Source organism: Hypomesus transpacificus, chromosome 9 (genome assembly GCF_021917145.1).
Source record: "Hypomesus transpacificus isolate Combined female chromosome 9, fHypTra1, whole genome shotgun sequence".
Lineage (NCBI taxonomy): Eukaryota > Metazoa > Chordata > Actinopteri > Osmeriformes > Osmeridae > Hypomesus > Hypomesus transpacificus.
In genome coordinates, this window is record NC_061068.1 from 8,939,320 (window position 1) to 8,957,590 (window position 18,271).

General features: G+C 41.6%; 5 protein-coding genes across 6 annotated transcripts; 4 read left to right on the forward strand and 1 right to left on the reverse strand.

Moving 5' to 3' along the window:
- The first annotated feature begins 782 nt into the window (after positions 1 to 782).
- Positions 783 to 3,565, forward strand: LOC124471965 (olfactory receptor class A-like protein 4). Its single transcript, XM_047026640.1, has 4 exons — positions 783 to 995; positions 2,573 to 2,836; positions 2,968 to 3,213; positions 3,347 to 3,565. The coding sequence occupies exons 1-4, from the start codon at positions 783 to 785 to the stop codon at positions 3,563 to 3,565; spliced, it is 942 nt and encodes a 313-aa protein (XP_046882596.1).
- A 291-nt stretch (positions 3,566 to 3,856) lies between these two features.
- Positions 3,857 to 5,088, reverse strand: LOC124471966 (olfactory receptor class A-like protein 4). The gene is made up of 2 exons (XM_047026641.1): positions 5,002 to 5,088; positions 3,857 to 4,852 (listed from the first exon to the last, which is right to left on the reverse strand). Exons 1-2 carry the CDS (start codon positions 5,086 to 5,088, stop codon positions 3,857 to 3,859), a joined length of 1,083 nt encoding a protein of 360 aa, XP_046882597.1.
- A 2,706-nt stretch (positions 5,089 to 7,794) lies between these two features.
- On the forward strand, positions 7,795 to 9,365 carry fndc10 (fibronectin type III domain containing 10). The gene has a single exon (XM_047025982.1). It carries the CDS (start codon positions 7,908 to 7,910, stop codon positions 8,637 to 8,639), a length of 732 nt encoding a protein of 243 aa, XP_046881938.1. The 5' UTR covers positions 7,795 to 7,907; the 3' UTR covers positions 8,640 to 9,365.
- A 194-nt stretch (positions 9,366 to 9,559) lies between these two features.
- ssu72 (SSU72 homolog, RNA polymerase II CTD phosphatase) lies at positions 9,560 to 13,558 on the forward strand. Its single transcript, XM_047025256.1, has 5 exons — positions 9,560 to 9,839; positions 10,808 to 10,951; positions 12,079 to 12,218; positions 12,357 to 12,475; positions 12,684 to 13,558. The coding sequence occupies exons 1-5, from the start codon at positions 9,760 to 9,762 to the stop codon at positions 12,783 to 12,785; spliced, it is 585 nt and encodes a 194-aa protein (XP_046881212.1). The 5' UTR covers positions 9,560 to 9,759; the 3' UTR covers positions 12,786 to 13,558.
- An 86-nt stretch (positions 13,559 to 13,644) lies between these two features.
- tmem240b (transmembrane protein 240b) lies at positions 13,645 to 18,251 on the forward strand. 2 transcript variants are annotated; one of them, XM_047025258.1, is made up of 4 exons: positions 13,645 to 14,753; positions 14,885 to 14,991; positions 16,424 to 16,635; positions 17,196 to 18,251. In XM_047025258.1, the coding sequence occupies exons 2-4, from the start codon at positions 14,906 to 14,908 to the stop codon at positions 17,348 to 17,350; spliced, it is 453 nt and encodes a 150-aa protein (XP_046881214.1). In that variant the 5' UTR covers positions 13,645 to 14,753; positions 14,885 to 14,905; the 3' UTR covers positions 17,351 to 18,251. The 2 variants fall into 2 exon arrangements, with proteins under 2 accessions (XP_046881214.1, XP_046881213.1); XM_047025257.1 differs by having other exon boundaries at positions 13,645 to 14,668; positions 17,196 to 18,250.
- Positions 18,252 to 18,271: the final 20 nt, after the last annotated feature.

Consider the following 18,271-nt stretch of genomic DNA (forward strand, 5'->3'; position numbering starts at 1 on the left):
TTAAGGCCCAAGGACAGATTGGTGACCTCTGACTCAATTTAACATAAATGGTGCTGTACTATATTACCACAGACTTGTACAATATCCTTTTCCATAGGTTTTGTTTTCCTTTTGTAAGTTGCCTTTACCGTAATTCAATGTGATTCACTGTAATATTTTTTGAATATTGGTGATGTTTTTTATATTATCAATGAACTGACCCGCTAGAAATTAGTAACAAGAAGTGTCAAGCATTTAAGCAGTTTTTAAGCAACCAAAAGTTTTTCAATTAACCTTGCTAGTTAGTCCCTTGGGTACAATACCTCTGACCTCATAGATCATTGGGCCCCCCAGGAACAGATGCTAACTGCTGCTGTTGTAGCAGCAACCATAGTATTGATCTGGTGCTGTCCATGGGGGATTTTGCATAAATTTTATATAACTTCTGGAGGTAGAGCTTTTGCTTTCATGTACACCAGGTGCAAGGGGAACATCCAACTCACAACCTGGAAAGATCAGGGAGCATCCGTAAATATTTTGGTTCAACTACACCAATGGGACTGCTCCAATTTAACTATATAAAGTAAGTTACTAAATGTCAAAATATATGTGAAGAAAATCACATTTGGACTAGAAGCTCTCCCAGAAGATTGATTTAGCATAATTAATGGAAATCTTTTGAATCTAAATGGGAACGGCACCACTGTCATGATGCATGGACACTGAAGTGTTTGTCACAGGTATAATCCGGTTGATCGTGGAGGAGTGTCAATTGAAGACTGCAAACGGCACTTCTTGTCATTATGTACCCCTTCCAGACCACACTGTACATCATTCTTGTACTACTGGGCATCATGGGAAATACCACAGTGATTTTTGTGATTGGCAAGAGTGTGTTCAAAAACACCGGTGGAGGTCATCACTCGGACATCATTCTGATAAACATGGCTCTGTCCAACCTGATGGTGTCCCTGGTGAGGAACGTACTGCTCGTCATCTCAGACCTGGGACTAGAGGTAGGGGGGCTGGGACTGGGAATGAAAGCTGTGTAGAGGATGATGTTGGTCTGGGTGAGCCAGAGATATTACAGTTTTTTTACATTCGCTGACCAAATACAGTAAACAATACACCATGTCTACCAAAACACTAACACATGTTCTTTTTCAACAGGAACATTTAGTCAATCATAGCACAATGTCACAAAAACACTAACATTAGATGGAATTACAGAAACTGCATTCTTTTATATGTCAGGTCTCACAGTATATGGATCATAGATTGTGTCTTGCAATGCAGTTTCTTTTGAAGCCTCTCTACATTTTTGTTTTGTTAGGTTTAGTAAATGCATGTATTTTGTTTATTTTGCTGCAGAAATTCGGAACAAAAAGTGAATGACCCATCTCAGAGTAGCTTTATAGAATGTACGGTGACTGTGTAGAAAAAAAGGAGACAGAAACATAATTGCTGCAGTAAAGGCAGCAAGTAAATTTGCATCAGGACATTACTACAAGAAATATGCAATGTTTAGTACATTTATAGTATTTTATCAGTTACCCAAGCTCTGGCCCTTGTCTGAGCACCACCATGCATTCTAACTCCTCTCCCTTGCCCTTGTCCCATTCCTCTCCCTCGTGCAAGCATTACTGTATTGTTACTTTCTTTGTGTTGCTCTATATTGTTCTTTTTCCACACAAGATCATCCCATAGAGGTCTTCTTTACTGTATATACCACATGGTCATGCGATTAAAAGAACCTCAACACCTGAGTGTTTCCTAGTTGGGAATCAGCTGTGATTTGTTTGCATAACTTCCACCAGCTGTTTCTCAGTAGCATTGGAATACACTACTACAGTAAAATATAGGAGATATATTTGTTTGAATTCACAATATGAACAGCTGTTGACTTGACTTTAGCCAATAAGTTATGTAGGTTTTGAACATGATGTTATCGGTTCTCACATACAGTGTGAAAGCATTGGTAAATTGTGCTGTAAAAATCGATCGATCGAATTTTGGTCTTAGTTGAGCTTGTGTGTAAAAGAAGTTCAAGCATTTGAAATTTGTGTTTACTAGATGCATTTTGTGTCAAACCAACAAGAAATGTGTTACTGTAACTTTATAGCCAACACAGACGGATGTTGTGCTAACTGTGTCAAGAGTTTAGGAAACTTGTTAAAAGTATAGAAAAATTGTCATAGCGATTGTAAAATATACAAAAATACTGTAAGGTTGTTGGGATTTGAGGGAAGTGGCTTATTTTTTGGAGATTTTTTTATATAGTTGAAGAAGAAGATACAGAATGATGTAGCATCCACCTGATTGAACAATTCTGTCCTCACGGGCATTGTGCACTAGTATGTGAATGTGTCTGTATGTATTTACATAGATATACTATTCATTTGTACAAAAACATGTATCTATGCTTATAGACCTTTGTGATTTATGTAACATGCAAATATGTATGCTTCATGTAACTTGAGTTATTAAGATTTCAATAAAAAACAGTATCCTCTTAAGGGCCGCAGTGGCAGTTACAAAAAACTACGGAATCCACGTTCACTTGCAGTCTTAACCCACTTTCAATCTTCTCCAGCTATACCCTTCCAAGGTGTCTTGTCAATTCCTCATGGGGGTGTGGGTGTGGCTTCGAACTGCCAACGTGTGGTCCACACTGTACCTCAGCGTCTTCCACTTCCAGACCCTACGTCGCCTGGCTCCTTCCACAGGACACATCGGTCTGCAGCGCGGAGCTCCCAAATCCTTACTGCTGAGTCTGAGTCTTATCTGGTTCCTCAGCTACATCTACTCCATCCCTGCTCATGTGTTCTCCACCAGGGGAGACCAGAACAGCACAGAGGTAAGACCGACACCTGAACAGTCAGACAGTGGTAGATGATACATAACAAGCCCATTATGTGGGTTTTGTGCTTGTCCTGCATGTACTCTTTTCAGAATGTTGTTCTAGTCACTTGTCTCCTCTCCTTTCAGACGCTAATGCTGGTAAGCAGCACCACACGCCCTCTGCTGGGCTGTGTGTGGAACTTCCCCTCTGCTTATCGTGGGCTGGCCTATGCCACCACCTCCATGGTGATCCATGAGATTGTGCCTATCATTCTCATGGCCATCACCAACCTGGGCTCCCTCTACACGCTCTACTCCCATGGCAGGACATCCATCTCAAACGTGAACGCCCCCATCATGAAGAGGGTGCCAGCCGAGAAGAGAGCAGCTAAGGTTGTGCATAAATTGCGTGGTTCTCTTTGTGAACACTTCACTCTCACTTTTGTTCTCTCCCCCTCTGTTTGCTCCCTCTCTCTTCTTCTTCCTCATCTAATCACTCTCCTCGACCTCTTTCTTCTCTTTCTAGGTCATTGTAGCTCTCACCATGCTCTTTATTTCATCCTGGGGGACCAGCATGATCTCAGTCAACTACTATAACTACAGCCGTTCTACAGGCAACTCCTCTATGGTCCTACTGGTCTTAGCTCGCTTCGCCAACACAGCCTTCATTGCCTTATCACCCATCGTGTTGGCTGTAGGTCACAGGGGGCTACGGTCGTTCATAAAGTCTGTTTTGATTCACTGACAGAACCACATAGTGTACTCACCCTTACAAGAGCTGATGTTACTTGGATGTCAATGCTAAATTATATAAACATATCTAGCCTACTTCTTGACTGTCTGTTTGTGGTTCTTTATTGAGAATGAACATGAAAAAATGTATCTGAGCTTCAGGATCACCTAAAGGGTGATCAATTAAGAGTCAGATACTGACATTACAAATGATTTTTAATCACATATAAAACAATACTTATTCATTTACACACTCATCTAGTTACATTTGTTTACCAGTTGTACATTTCCTTTGCCACTTGTGCTACAATGATAACTTATTTTGAACAACAACAATAGTTGGTTTCACCTTTTTCCCAGTAGTCTCTGAAGCTTTGATCTCTTTCTCAGCTGTGTCCCGTTGTCGACATTTGACCACATCACCCCACTCCTTGAACATCCCTATGATTCTCTTTCTCAGCTTACCGTGTCCAAGGGCCACCACCATGGGACTAAAGCCCACAAACAGTGAGGCAGAGAAATGGGCCACAGTCAACAGCTGTTCCGCATGGCGACCCCTGTCGTGGTTGTAATATGTCACTGCAGCAACCTGCAGAGCCCAGCACACCACAAACAGTGAGACGAGTGACATGATCACATGACCTGCCTTACGTTCACTGGCCACATGTTTGTCTAGGTCGCCCGGCTTAGCGCCCTCCGCCTCGCCCCCGGAGGTGACTACCCGGATGTGCTTGTACAAGGCATGTAAAGTAGCCAGATTGGTGGCTATCATCAGGAGCAAAGGCAATACCTCGTTAAATGCTAGAGAAGCGGAAGCAAAGGCAGTGCCCTGCTCTACGGTAGGGAACTCCCAGACGCAGCCAAGCAAGGGCCGGGTGGTGCAGCTGATCACCATCAGCTCCACCGTGGCATTGCCATGGACGTGGGTGGTATAGACCAGTGCTGGCAAGGAGAAGGCCAGGTTTGCACCCCACACCAGCCCCAGGGCTATCCACACCCGATTCCTCTCCCGTTTCTGCGCCAATGCGCCCATCGACATGTGACTACGTTTCAGTGTGGAGTAGTGGAAGGTACTGAGGGCCAGGGTGACCCAGCAACCCACAGCCCGCCACCATACCCACAGCAGCATGAAGAAGCGGCACCAGCCAGGGGCGAGGGTAACTTCCAGGCCCAGGTCAGACACAAAAATGGGCATGGTACGGAAGAGGGAAGTCAGGAGGTTGGCAAGGGACAGGTGCACCAAGATGGTGTCTGATGGAGGAAGCCAATGAGACTGACTTTCAGCAGCTGACTTGAATACCTGAGACAGAGAGAGAGAAAGAGAGATAACATCATACCCGTAAAGACTCTGTATATCCAACATCTTTGGCAGAAAAAAACATGATCCCTTATCTGGTCAACAAAGTCAATGTACTCATGCAAGATGACAGTAGAACATCTTCCCCTCACCACATGAATGACCAGTATGTTTCCCAGGATGCCTGTGAAGACAAGCACTCCAAACAAGATGGCATCTAGAGTGAGAACTTCTGACATCACGTCCTCTTCAGCACAGTTTTTCTGTTGTTCATCTCATGTATATGGGTGTGTCTGTGTATCTGTGTGTTTGTGTGTGTATAGGTTTATGTTTGTAATAGCTCCTACTGTTTTACCACAACACCTCCATGTCCATTGTGCCGATGCCACTGTCCTGTATTTGGTGCTCTGTTTTATAGACTCTGATTTGCACAAATATAATGGTTCATTTAACTTAGCACCTTAATTTTGCTGAACACGTTTAAGGCTAATTTGATCCAATAATAATCATGTGGATCTGATTGGTACAACCGTGACCAACAACAAAAACACATTGAGTTGCCCCCACAAAAATGTTCTTGTATTTACATGTATCTTGATCTTTCATTCATTGTTCATCATTTTTAAACAGTATTTTTTATTTTAGCAGCTTTGTATTGTATGCATATAGACCAAGTGTCTGTTTGTGTGTGCATGGACACACAAGCATGCCCACCAATGTGTGTGTTTGTGGGGGTATAAATCTTTCCGACTTAAATCTTCGTTATGTCCCCTTCATCAACACTGACTCATCACTGAGTGACATACAGAGTTCAGATCAGGAAAAGCATAATTTGACATGTTTACTCATCAACTCTAAGAAGACACCTCCAGAGTCTTATTAAAATCCCACAGATGCTGATTGAACACTTATTAGTGATCACACCCAGAACTCCCATTTCCCTAGGCAATGTTTCTAAATTGGCTTGCCAATTTTTGCCCTTACAGACGGGTTAAGTGCTCCTGATGACCATTGAGTAATTGGCTGTAGTTTATTAACTCAGCAGTTCTTAGAAGATAAGAACTGCTGAGTTCAAGAACTACAGCAAAGTACGTAATGTATATAAAGAGCTGTAAAGTTATTCAACAAATAGAATAATTAATTGTATCCTACATTACTTTATATTATAAAAAAATACATTGTTAGAAATCTTTCACATTAGTGTTTCAAATTTGGTAACGGTATTTCCATTTTAATATTTTAAATGCCCTTGATTAAAAGCTAATTATATTTTGTTTTTTATAAAAGGTTTGATCTCTAATTTATTATTCATACTATCAAATTAATAACTTAATTTTTCGTTTATGAACCTTTTTTGCCTTTCTCCTGTCACTTAAAGTACTTTGAGGTAACCACCCTTAGTAATCTTTGATGTGTTTTTTAAAACAAATAACCTAATTCCTGACAGAACACTGAACTGTTCTGCCCAGTCTTGGTTTAAGATTTAATTCCTTAACTTTAAAGAGGTGACTTAAGGTCAGGAAGGGTGATCTAACTGATGACTGGACAACAAGTTTTCCAAAATTAAAGGCAGAGGCTGATAAAAGTCTGAAGTGGATTGTATAGTAGGCCTACACTGGTAAAATAATATTGGCCAAATAACCACATGGGGCCGCTGTAGGCTAATTAGTAAAACTGTTTCCTCCTTTTATATCAGTTTAGTCTATTTTTATCATGTGGCACGACAGACAATTGAGTGATTTAATTCAGATTTTGTTTCGTTTGGACTTGGAAAAGTGTGAGGTTATACTATATTTCAGTTGCCTGAGACATTTCAAAATGTGTTAAGTTTGTTAAATAAGTTTGACACATTGCATAATAAAATTTATTTGCATGAGTATCCGTTTAAAATGATGTTAAATATTGTATTTGACACCCTGTGGAGAAACCTCACTATGAAAATCGTTGACGCAAGATAAGAGTGGAAAGTAGTAGGCAAGCCTACAAAGAAGCTGCAAGCTGGGTGCTCGGGAAGGCCCAATTAAAAGATGGACCGATGAAAATGACAGAAATTGGGACATAATTTTTTGGGTAAAGACTAACAGACACTGAAATTGGAGTGGTGACTTACAAGAAGAACAGGATGAGTCATGTAATTGACCGATGACTAGCCAATAAAAAACTAAAATAACGTGCGGACACACGACAGCCGTCAACGGTTGCCAGGAAAACAAAATGTGACAAACGTAAAGGAAACTGGATCATCGCCTTGTCCACCGCCTTGTTTGAACAACCCCAGTCGCGTAAGTTACATAACTGCACCAAAAGCCTACCTTCGTATTCTTAACCAACTTGACCTAATTAGCTCTTATGTCTGTAAACAGAGACGCATAATGTAAAAGAGCCACTGGTAAAAATGGTTTACCTGTAACATAATGTCAAAATCCGCCCGAATATTAGTTTGATTTTTTCTATTTCTTTTTGTCGCAGACAGCCCTAGCTATCTCGCATTGGGAAGAACTGCATGGAGTTACAGGGATTCCAAAACTCGCTGTGATGTAGGCTAAGCTACAACTGTATCTTTTCATATGTTCTATTTGGTTTGCTTTCAAATCAAGCTAATCATGTCAAAACATGATTTAAACTGAGTGCACCTGCATAACGGAGAGAAATGACTGAGCCACCACGACCAATGCTGCTCGCCCTCTGGGTAATGCTGATTTGTATATGTCGCGAGACAATCGGGGATTCTAGACGGACTCGCAGCGGCAGGGATGAGCTACCATCCCCAGCATCAGCAACACCAGAGGTGGGAAGCAAGAGGAACAGGGGTGTGTCTCCAAACTGGTCGAGGCAGCTTGACATCAGTATTAACTCCTTCAACAAGGGCAAAAACACGAACCCGGGTAATTACATAAATGAAAATGTGACCACAACTAAGCTCCAGGAGGGCCAAGTGACTGGCATGTCCTCAGCCAACACTAGCAGAGGCAACACTCACCCTACCACTGTGATATCTGGGAGACCAAGCCGACTACAAGGCCGAACAGGATGGAGTATTGACATTGGAGCGGCACCGATGTGTGCCTACCGCATGATGGAGGGGGGCATCGGAGGGCAGTTGTGTTTCAGGCACACACAGTTTGAGTTCAAGTGTCAGCATGACTGTCGGACTGTGAGGTCACAAGAAGGGTCCTTAATGGCCAACGTTATGACCAATGGCAGTGTACTGCTACAATGGACACATGACAGTTCTACAGCAGAGGTTCATGGGGAAACTAAAGAGAACATGGTTGGACATGACAGAGAAAAACAAGATACTGAAACTACACAACCGAAAGTGGAGAGACAGAGAGGAGCCTCGGGGGAGGCGAGGAAAACTCTGACCGCTCAACGAAAGATGCTTTTGAGTGTACAACCGACCCCAAAAAGTGGGTTTGAGCTTAGCTGCTGGTGGAACGGGAGCTACACCCAGTTTGAGTGTACTGGTGTCCATCTTGGATCAGGCTGCAGAGACTTTTTGCTGAATGAGTTGCATGAAAATGTCCCCTACCGTATCTGTCTGCATCCTCTGCCCTCCATGGCTCTCTCCCCAGGCCCGGCCCAGAGGAGAAATCAGAGAGACTGCGTGGAGTTCACCATAACTCCCTCTGGGATGCAAGACATAGTGATTGCCATGACAACGGTGGGAGGAGCCATCTGCGTAATGCTGGTCATCATCTGCTTGCTAGTGGCATACATCACTGAGAACATAATGAGCCCCACTACGCAGCACACACACTCAACATATCAAACACACTCTCGGCATTGAGGTTGTTATGCATTGTACTGTACATAAAGTATACACTGCATGACATAAAAAGTCACACACGTACAAATGAACACCCTCATTGTATTGTAATATTACCCACTGTTTGCATCCTATATATCACGTCACATATACCTCATAGTTATGTCTTGGTTTCTACAGACTTCTTCTGTCTGGCCTGAGACAAGGAAATCCTCGTCTGACACTTCCACACCTATACAGATCTCAGATCTATGTTTCACCACACCTCAAACACTACAAAATTTGATCTGAATAATTGTAGGTTAATCAGAGTTTACTTTGAAATTACAAACACAACATTTCATTGTGTAAGGTTCTAATATAATGTTTCAAGAACTGTTTTTCGTGAGTATATTTTTCTGAAGTGTATATTATTTAAACATCCTCTTTAGTAATATGTATTTAAGTATCTTTACCGTAAACATTTTACAAATGTTCAGCAATATCTTACTACGCCATATGTGGGTATGGTTTTAACCTAGAGTGAAGAAAGATATATAGACATCATATGATCCAACATTTTAGAAAGATCCATCTCAAAGATGCACCCGCACACAATATGATTGTCATACTGCCTTAGCCGGATTTCCTTGACTGTTTTTATGTGTTGATAATCATGTAATTGTCAATATCAAGATACGTTGGCATCCATTCTGCAAAAAAAAAATCTTTAGAAACCCCACAAGTGCAGTGAATAAAGAATCCTTCAATTCCAGTCGTGTGCGTTTTTTGGAGGCAATATGTGTTAGTGTGCTATTTATCAGATATTCAGGAAAAATAAATAGGGAAATATATTTCAATGAGATATCAATTGTAGGTTCTTGAATTAGGAAATGCACGTTTGTGTGACGTCAAGCTAATGTGAAGACTACGCCCTGCCCCCACATGACATCAGCTGAATTATTCTGAATAGTCCATTCGCCATTTTCTCGTAGCTAGGAGAAGGAGAGACTTCAACCCTGCATAGACAAAGATCTGTGTGCTGCGCAGTCTGTTAATCTAGCTATATCGAGGGCTTTCTTAAGAAATTGATAACATAATTTGAGGTTGATACTTAATTAAAAGCAAATAATCGACAGCTAGTTCATTCAGAAGAGTCGCAATGCCGAGCCACCCGCTTCGCGTGGCGGTTGTGTGCTCGAGCAACCAGAACCGCAGCATGGAAGCTCACAACATTCTCAGGTAACACTCGGAAGACAAAAGTTCGACTACGACGCCCTACCACGAAGCTATCAAATCGTCATTAGACGTCGAGCTGGCATTCAGCTTTCAGAACAGGCTGACAGCTTCTGTGCAATGGGCCCAGAATCTATTCACGGACCGACGCAGTTCATGAGTCATGATGGCTAGCTAACTAATGTTAGATTATCTTGAGCTGATGTAGCTAGTTGGCCTTAAAAAAAACAAGTCAAACTAGATGCTGTGCCTGCTCGAGCCCATTCCTTGCAACAACGAAATAATTTGTTTTACTGGACATCTCAGCAAACATGGAGGATGTTCTAGTTCGCCTACATTTCGCTCAACAAAGCCGGGCAGAGCTGAAGATAACCGTCATACCTTTTTCGCAACAAACTACAGCGCGACTGCCATGTAGGCGACCTGGAACGTCTTTCCTGTTCAACGGATCCACAATTCACATAGGCTACATTGCCTACTCATTTTTTAGCATTCTACATTTGCTAACAATCTCAAACAGTGGGGCAGGAAGGGACGAAATAAAGGGACTTTGCAGTGTCCATTCAAAACCAGAAGTTAATGGCATACACTAGAATACGTTTGTTTTAGTGTTTATTTCCATAGGATGCACCACTAGTTCTGGTTACAAAAAAAAGTGGTAGCTAACTTGACGAATAATTCAACTCAACAAAACTTGTGTGGTTGTGGTTAAAACAATACAGAGCGTTTCACACTTCAGCATGACTGATACTTTGATCCAATGTTCTTCTGTGTTAAATATAGGCCTACTGCACCAGAAAAAAAGCTTGTGAATTTTAAAACATATCAAAATGTTTCTCTTAAGGTAATGCTGTGTGAAACAGCCCATACAAGAGGTTTGCTGAATTTTTGCTTTTGAATGGCAGGTTGTTGCTAAGTTTTATGTATTTTTTTTCTAACTCATATCTTGGCTCTGTTTCTTCCTGTCTTTGCAGTAAGCGGGGCTTTGATGTACGCTCATTTGGGACGGGGTCTCATGTGAAGCTACCTGGTCCAGCCCCGGATAAGCCCAATGTGTATGACTTCAAAACCACATATGAACAGATGTACAACGACTTGGTCCGCAAGGACAAGGAACTGTATCCCCAGCACTCAAACATGCACGCTCACTTACACGCATACATGCACAAAAACGTATTATTCTTAGCAAAAGCGGTAAAGTGTTGAGGTGGATAAGGAATTTATTAAGTAAAACATGCCTGAAGTTATCCAGACTTATGTACGTGGCACGCAGTTTTGTGTAACTGTCCAGAAGGGGGGGATGTAACAACTGTTTTAGCAAGTTGCCACGGTGAGTTAAACTGTAGGTTTGCCTATAGGTCTGCCTCTTCCTCTACTCATTAGTGTCCAACTACTAGTGGTAACAGGTGAGCAATTCTTTTTTGAAGTTGTATTTCCATGGAGCTGTTAATCAACATGAAGTAACAAAATCCAGTAAATGTTAACATAGATCTGGTCCTCAGTAAACCGATTTGTTAATGTAAAGTTTTACAGATATCTTTAATCTACAGGAAATGTGCAATGCAGAGTCAGTCTCCCAACACATTTGGGCAGAAAAGGCTTGTCTAAATTAATCAGATTACTGGCACAATATCTATGCAAAAGCAAATAATGCATAGCTTTCAGTTTTTATCTGCGTATGTTCAATAAATAGAAGGAAAATAAATGTTTCTAGTTGCTTACCCTCATTAACTTTTTGGGAAGTCTTCAAAACTACAAGTGGTGCTAGAGAGCGTTTCTGAACTTCTGATGTCAAAACTAGAATATTTCTCACGGTGTGTGTGTATAGTTTGCAGTGCCACACAACAATTTGGGTTGTATGTGAGGTGTCTCCTGTCGTGCATATTTGTCATGAGCTTTATCACGCACACACAAGCAAATGGAGGCTTAATATCTTAATATAATTCATGCTTTGTCCACTAGAGGTCTATGTTGCTTACCACATGCACACCATTTGAATGGAGTTTCTATAAAAACCTTTATAGAAGACTAAAATACGTTTTATTTGTATAATTTGATTTTCACATTTCAATGTGTATTTGGTACTTTTGTTTTCAGTGCATCCCATACATGCTTCACAGCTCCACTGTTTGCATGTTGGTGGTAGTGTGTTTCTGTCAAAGAGCAAGATGGTTATATTTATTCCTTAGTTCTTGGGATATGTTCCCTGTTTTTGTTTTGTTCCTTGACCCTTCCAACACCTCAGATACACACAAAACGGAATTCTGCACATGCTGGACCGCAACAAACGCATTAAGTCACGGCCAGAGCGCTTCCAGAACTGCAAGGACCAGTTTGACCTGGTCATCACCTGTGAAGAGAGGGTGTATGACCAGGTGTTAGAAGGTGAGGATTTCTTCCCTTTGTATTCAAGGGGAGCACTTACAACATGCTTCACTTGCAATTGAGAGAACTAGGATGCAATAAACCATAATATGTTCTAGGTCTTTGCATTTGAACTTGCGTTTGATCCCACCCCTCCAGACCTGAACTCAAGAGAGCAGGAGACCCTCCAGCCGGTTCATGTCATCAATGTGGACATCCAGGACAACCATGAGGAGGCCACCCTGGGGGCCTTCCTGATCTGTGAACTGTGTCAGTGTGTGAGTGGCCCAACGTAACGCTGCTAGCTGTTGCTAACATAAATGCATGCTGAAGCGTATTGGAATTGTGTGGTTTTTAAATGCCTTGTGACATTTGATCCCAGAGGTGAGCACAGCTTCTGAGGCTAAGATGGAAACATGCTTGGTTGTAAATCCTCATGGGTGAATTTTCTATATTTTACCTCAAATTGTTCCGTCCCCTTCTCAGATTCAACACACCGATGACATGGAGAACGAGATGGATGAGCTGCTGCAGGAGTTTGAGGACAAAAGCAACAGGCCTTTCCTCCACACTGTCTGTTTCTACTGATGCTGCCCCCACACCTGACGACACACATCACTTCTATGCCCCTTCACACATTCACTTAAATAAGCAAACATGATACTGTAAACCAATTCTGCTGTTGGTGGGGATCACCAACAGCAGAAGCAAAAGCTCCCTTTCTCAGAGAGCTCATCACTTTAGCACCTCTGTTTACTCCTTGACATGGCCATGGTCAGCTCACTGTCGTCCCGTCCCCCCCTTACAGTGAAACCACTGACCTATTTCTCCTCAGAATCAACAAGCCCCCATTTGATTTGCTGAACCGAATGTATTCCCCTTTTGAACAAAAAAGGGTAGGATGTTTTCTAAGTTGTGCATATTGATCCTATTTGAGTTTGAGTTCATTTTTGAAGAATGGGTCGATATGCTCATTGATTACGTATGATTTGACACTTTTTACTTCTGCTTGATTGAGAAGTGTTTTTATGGGATCAGAATGATGTTTTAGGGTGAATGTCCGGACTGACAGTGTCAGTGTTATAGTACAGCGGGAATTAAACCGTAGGGGTATAATAATGAATAACCAAACCAAGAGACCACAGGGTTCTCATTTCTCCTCCCACTTTGTTTTCATATATTATGTATTGATTCATATTTAACTCCAGTTTGCTTTATTTCAGGGCGTAGAATATTTGTTTCTTTTGTAAATGTAAAGAAATGAAAACATGTAATAATTTGCAAACTCAAGAGTGCCTGAATTTCTGTATGTACATAATAGGAATCTAGTAAAGGAATAAAATACTCTAGGGAAACATCAACATATTTATGACTTTTAATAGAGGATTCATGGACAATGTATTAGCAACATCTGCAATATCATTATGAAAAAGCCTTTTATCCTTGGGCTATTTGTCCTATATAATGTTATGCGTGTATGGGTTTTTTAATTGACTTAGTATGACCATATCAATCAGCAATGCAATTAGCACATGTCATTTAGTATGTCAGAGATGGAGGATAATATGATGAATTGTTAGACAATCTAAATGAACCATTTGTCAAATTATCCTCTTTGTGGTCTGCAAATCAAGAGACCCTTACAGATGCAGGCTTCAGATATTTTATAGAGACGTGTCCCACCCCAAATCATTGACTTGAATGGATACAACCTTGGCCTTGAATGACTTAAAGTATGTCATTACTGCAAATACTGGTAAGTGCTACTGGGACTACCTAACTTGGAAGGTTACTCACCATGGTCTTATCAGGCTTGCATTACAGTGGTTCAATCCACTCAGTCCTCGTTCATCTTGCTCGTACTTTCTTTGCAGTGATGGATGTCGCATTTAAGTAATTGGATGGTGACAGTAGCCTTGACCCTAACCAGGAGATAGAATATCTGTGTGTAAGAAACAGAGAGGGTGGGGTTTGGGTGAATGAATGAGAGAGAGTGTGAGTAAGTGAGTGAAAAAGATACTGGATCAAGTTTCTGGTAGACTACCTGATTGTTAAAGTCACTAGATGAGCATACATAATATGGTGTTTCCTGTCAGGTAAGGACAGCCTGGTGTGGTTGGTAGGCTACTAGCCTACGAAATCCGACCTCCTCCTGCCATTTTTCTTTTGTGCTCCTCTTACGTGCAACGATAATCACAGCATCACGGAGAGTCTACTGCAAATGTCATATTTTTAACGCATGCTGTGGAATAACATTCAACGGATACTCGTCACACAGCCATCGCTCAAGAAACAGCTGTTTATCATGTCGCTGAAAAACGAAATTTGGGTGGGCGAGGCGAGCGTGTCGGTGCTTTTTGCATCCATACGCACCTGAGCAGCGAGTGCCTATTTGCTGAGTAGCGCACAATAAGTTTATGCTATCAACAACCACCATGATCTTGAGGATTTTGGGGGCTACCTTTGTTGTGGTAAGAAGGACACGTTCTCTCACCTGCACAAAACGGCCTATTTCTTCGCACCCAAAACTATTTTGTCTTCAGTAGCCTCTCAAACGTGTGGATATTTTTTGGTGAAACCTTGATGAACAAACATTTATCTGTATTCTGCGTCAGCAGCATTTCTAAGGATACACGTTGGTATTAATTGTTGATTCTGTCCCATCTGACTTCGGTGGTTCTTTGCAGGCTCTGGCGTGTCTAACTGACATGAACGCGCTTTTGGACCGCTTTCACAACTATATCATACCACATTTGCGAGGGGAAGACCGCATATGTCGTTGCAACTGTGGGAGGTAGGCTACATTCTTCGAATTGAAGTCTGTTTGGCATTTAACCGCTTGTTTAAGTAGGCTATAGGGCAGAAAATTAACGTGTTCTGGAAGAGTTTATATTTATGTGTGTCCTTTGTAATTAAAATAAGCTATATAAAAACACTAATATGATTAATTATAGGAATAAGAGAAAAAATAGAACATGTTTATATGCTGACACTACCGGGGCTGTTTTTTCGCCACTGTCCTCCGGCGCTCATTCATATTTCATTGAGATACCCAAGAATGATGGCACGGTGTCAACTTTAACACGTAGGCCTGCCCTTCAAGTTAAATAAATAATAACAATAGAAGAGGCTACACATAGAATCTGGCATAATTGTGCCTTTTCAACTCAAGATACTCCTTAAAGTGAATGTTGGCATTCCATCTCTCCCCAATTTGAAAGGATACAACACTATAGGCTACCATATAATCAAGTTGTCTTGTCATAGAAGCAGTTGAAACACATCCCATTAAACACAATGTTTTTTGAATGGTAACAAATGACTTGATTTTTGTAGTGAGTCTTACATCCTTACTATCACCAACACTGTGTGACTTGCTGACAGTATGTGACTCAGGTGATTAGACATTGAGTGCAACCAATCTAACTTTATTGTGAAATTCTTTATTGTGACACATTCTTAGGGGTGCCCTGGTGGCTCACCGGACTAATGCGCACACCATGTAGGCTGAGGCCCTTCACCGCATCCCCTCTCTCTTCCCACATCCCCTGTCCTCTCCAAACACACTATCATGAAATAATAAAGGCAGAAAGGGCACAATAAATAGACATTCTAAATAGACATGGTCAGCAAGATGTCATTCTTTCACACACTCATTCCTATGCTCCCTCTTCAGTTTTCACTTGGTTGGACTTACCCTCCCTTATTTACACCCCTCCCTCTCACTGTGTCACATTTCTCTCTTTCTCACCACTGCTCCCTCTTCTACCCCTTTTTCTCCGCAGAGTTTCTGTTGAGTGTAGGACAGATCTGCCTGGAGCCTAGTGGAGAGTAGTACAGGTTGACTTCCCCCTCTCTGCTTCCCATGGGGCTCAGAGGCCAGCTGTTTAGCGATGCATTTCCTGTGCTTCCCTCCAGCGGCAGCTGTGCCACCCCCCACCCCCATCCATTCTATACACTCAGCAGTAGCCTATATCACACACACACACATGCTATACACGCATATATACATAGAGTACATTTAATTGGACCCTAATGTAATTGAATATGTACCGTATTCACCATTCCTCATTCTATGTATGTATATCTCAACCTGACCTGAATTCCTTTACCAGTATGTATTACTTACTATGTAACCCCACTCAGTCTTTCACTCGTTCTCTCTCTCCTTTGCTCTTCCATTTTTCTTTCTCTCTCTTTCCCTGATCCCTTTCTCCTGACCACAGGCACCATGTACATCATGTTGTTCCTTATGATGGGGACCAGTCCCTGGTGGACTCAGCGGAGAACTATCGTGTCAGTGACAGTGTATCCAAGCAGGAGATGGACATGATGCTGGGTCTTCTTCTGGGCTTCTGTTTGAGCTGGGCCTTGATGTGGCTGGATGGCATGCTGCACTCTGCCCTGCGGGGCTGGAAGTCCAAGCAGCACCACAGTGGTGAGTCCACACAAAGCACAAACTCCAATATCATATAGGATCCTGAGCACCAACCAAAAAAGAAATGGTTGCACAGAGAGGGAGATCCTAAATATACATATGCAGTGCAGCTGGGTTGGTTTGTGTTTTTAGTATTCCAGTGTTTTGGCTGTGTAGGAAATTGGTGTTGAGGTAAGCACATTCTAAGCTGTAGCTACTTGTACTTTAGGAATGAGTGGGGGTGGTTGGCAGGAAGGTGCAGGTATGACTCATCTCTGGCTCTATCTCTTTTCATTGCGATCTTTCCTCTTCCTAATCCCCAAAGTACTGATACACACACACACACACCCACACAGGTTTGCTCCAAAGGTAGGATGGTCTTGTAAGATTGTTTGTAAAGTATTAACATGCATAGGTTATTCCTTTGTAATTGCTCTGTCTCTGCTCTACCCATTCTTTCCCTCTCTATTCTAACTGTAAACTCTAAGGTCTAAGATGTGTCATTTGAAGAATAGGATGGGTTACATGGGTTGAATACCCTCCCTTTAATATGCTGTTGTATTCTTCCCACTGGTGTCTAGATGGGTTGTCCTGGTCCTGGGTTCCCCGATTTTGTAACCTTAGAGACATACGCAGACGGGTCCACCTCCGGCAACTGGAGGACTCTACAGCGGGCACAGCCCACATCAAACAGAAGGTGTATCACAATGGCCATAACAGCCCAAGACACTTATAATAGACCAGTAGAACTGGATATCTGAGCCTGTAGAATTGTTTATACTGACGTATAAACACTTCAGAATTGAATTAATTAATTTGACTTTTTATACTCAATTTTAAAGACTTTAAACTTAGAGGGCAGCTAAACTGACTTCAAGATTCCATCCACCATGCTTGGTTTTTAAGAGGCATCTTTTCGACTGGCACCACTGATTTTATTCTCCTGGTGGAATTGGAGCACATTCAATTTCCAGGATTCCAATAAATAATAATAATTGGGAATGCTTTTTTGCAAAATAATTGAAGACATATGTATTTAACCTGAGGGTGATATGCTATTTGTGTCTATGTTGTGGCATGTTCATAATGTAGTTTGAAAATGTTACCTGGGATTTAATTTGGGTAGGTGGAGTATAACCTCTATTAAGTCTAACTGGGGTCTACTCATTTTACAGTTCATAAAACGGTGCTCAAATGAAAATCAGGTGCACCATGGTGGCTTTAACAGCTTTTCCCACTGCCTATGTAGTGTTTAGTGACCAACACAGCCCTCATTCATACAGTGCCATGTCAAGGACATGAGAACCAGCTACGATGATATGTGTCCTTGGCATAACAGTGTACAAGTGAGTAACTCTTATTACTGTGAAATATAGTCTGAGTCCACCTAGCCCAGTCTTGTGGCTGTCTTTCCATCCAGACATTGCTGTTGAGGAAAATGTCTGTTTCGTTAAAGCTGCCAGTGGAGTTTTACAAAAGTCATTGCACTGTTTCAATTCTACCTCATCATGCACTATGGATTAATACCTATCCTATGCTACATCTAAAATTGTTTGTGCAATTAATCTGTTTTTATGTCATGTAAATATATCTAAAGATGTGTGGTCTGCCTTGTGTTCCATAACATTTTATACATAATGAATCACAAAGATTCAAC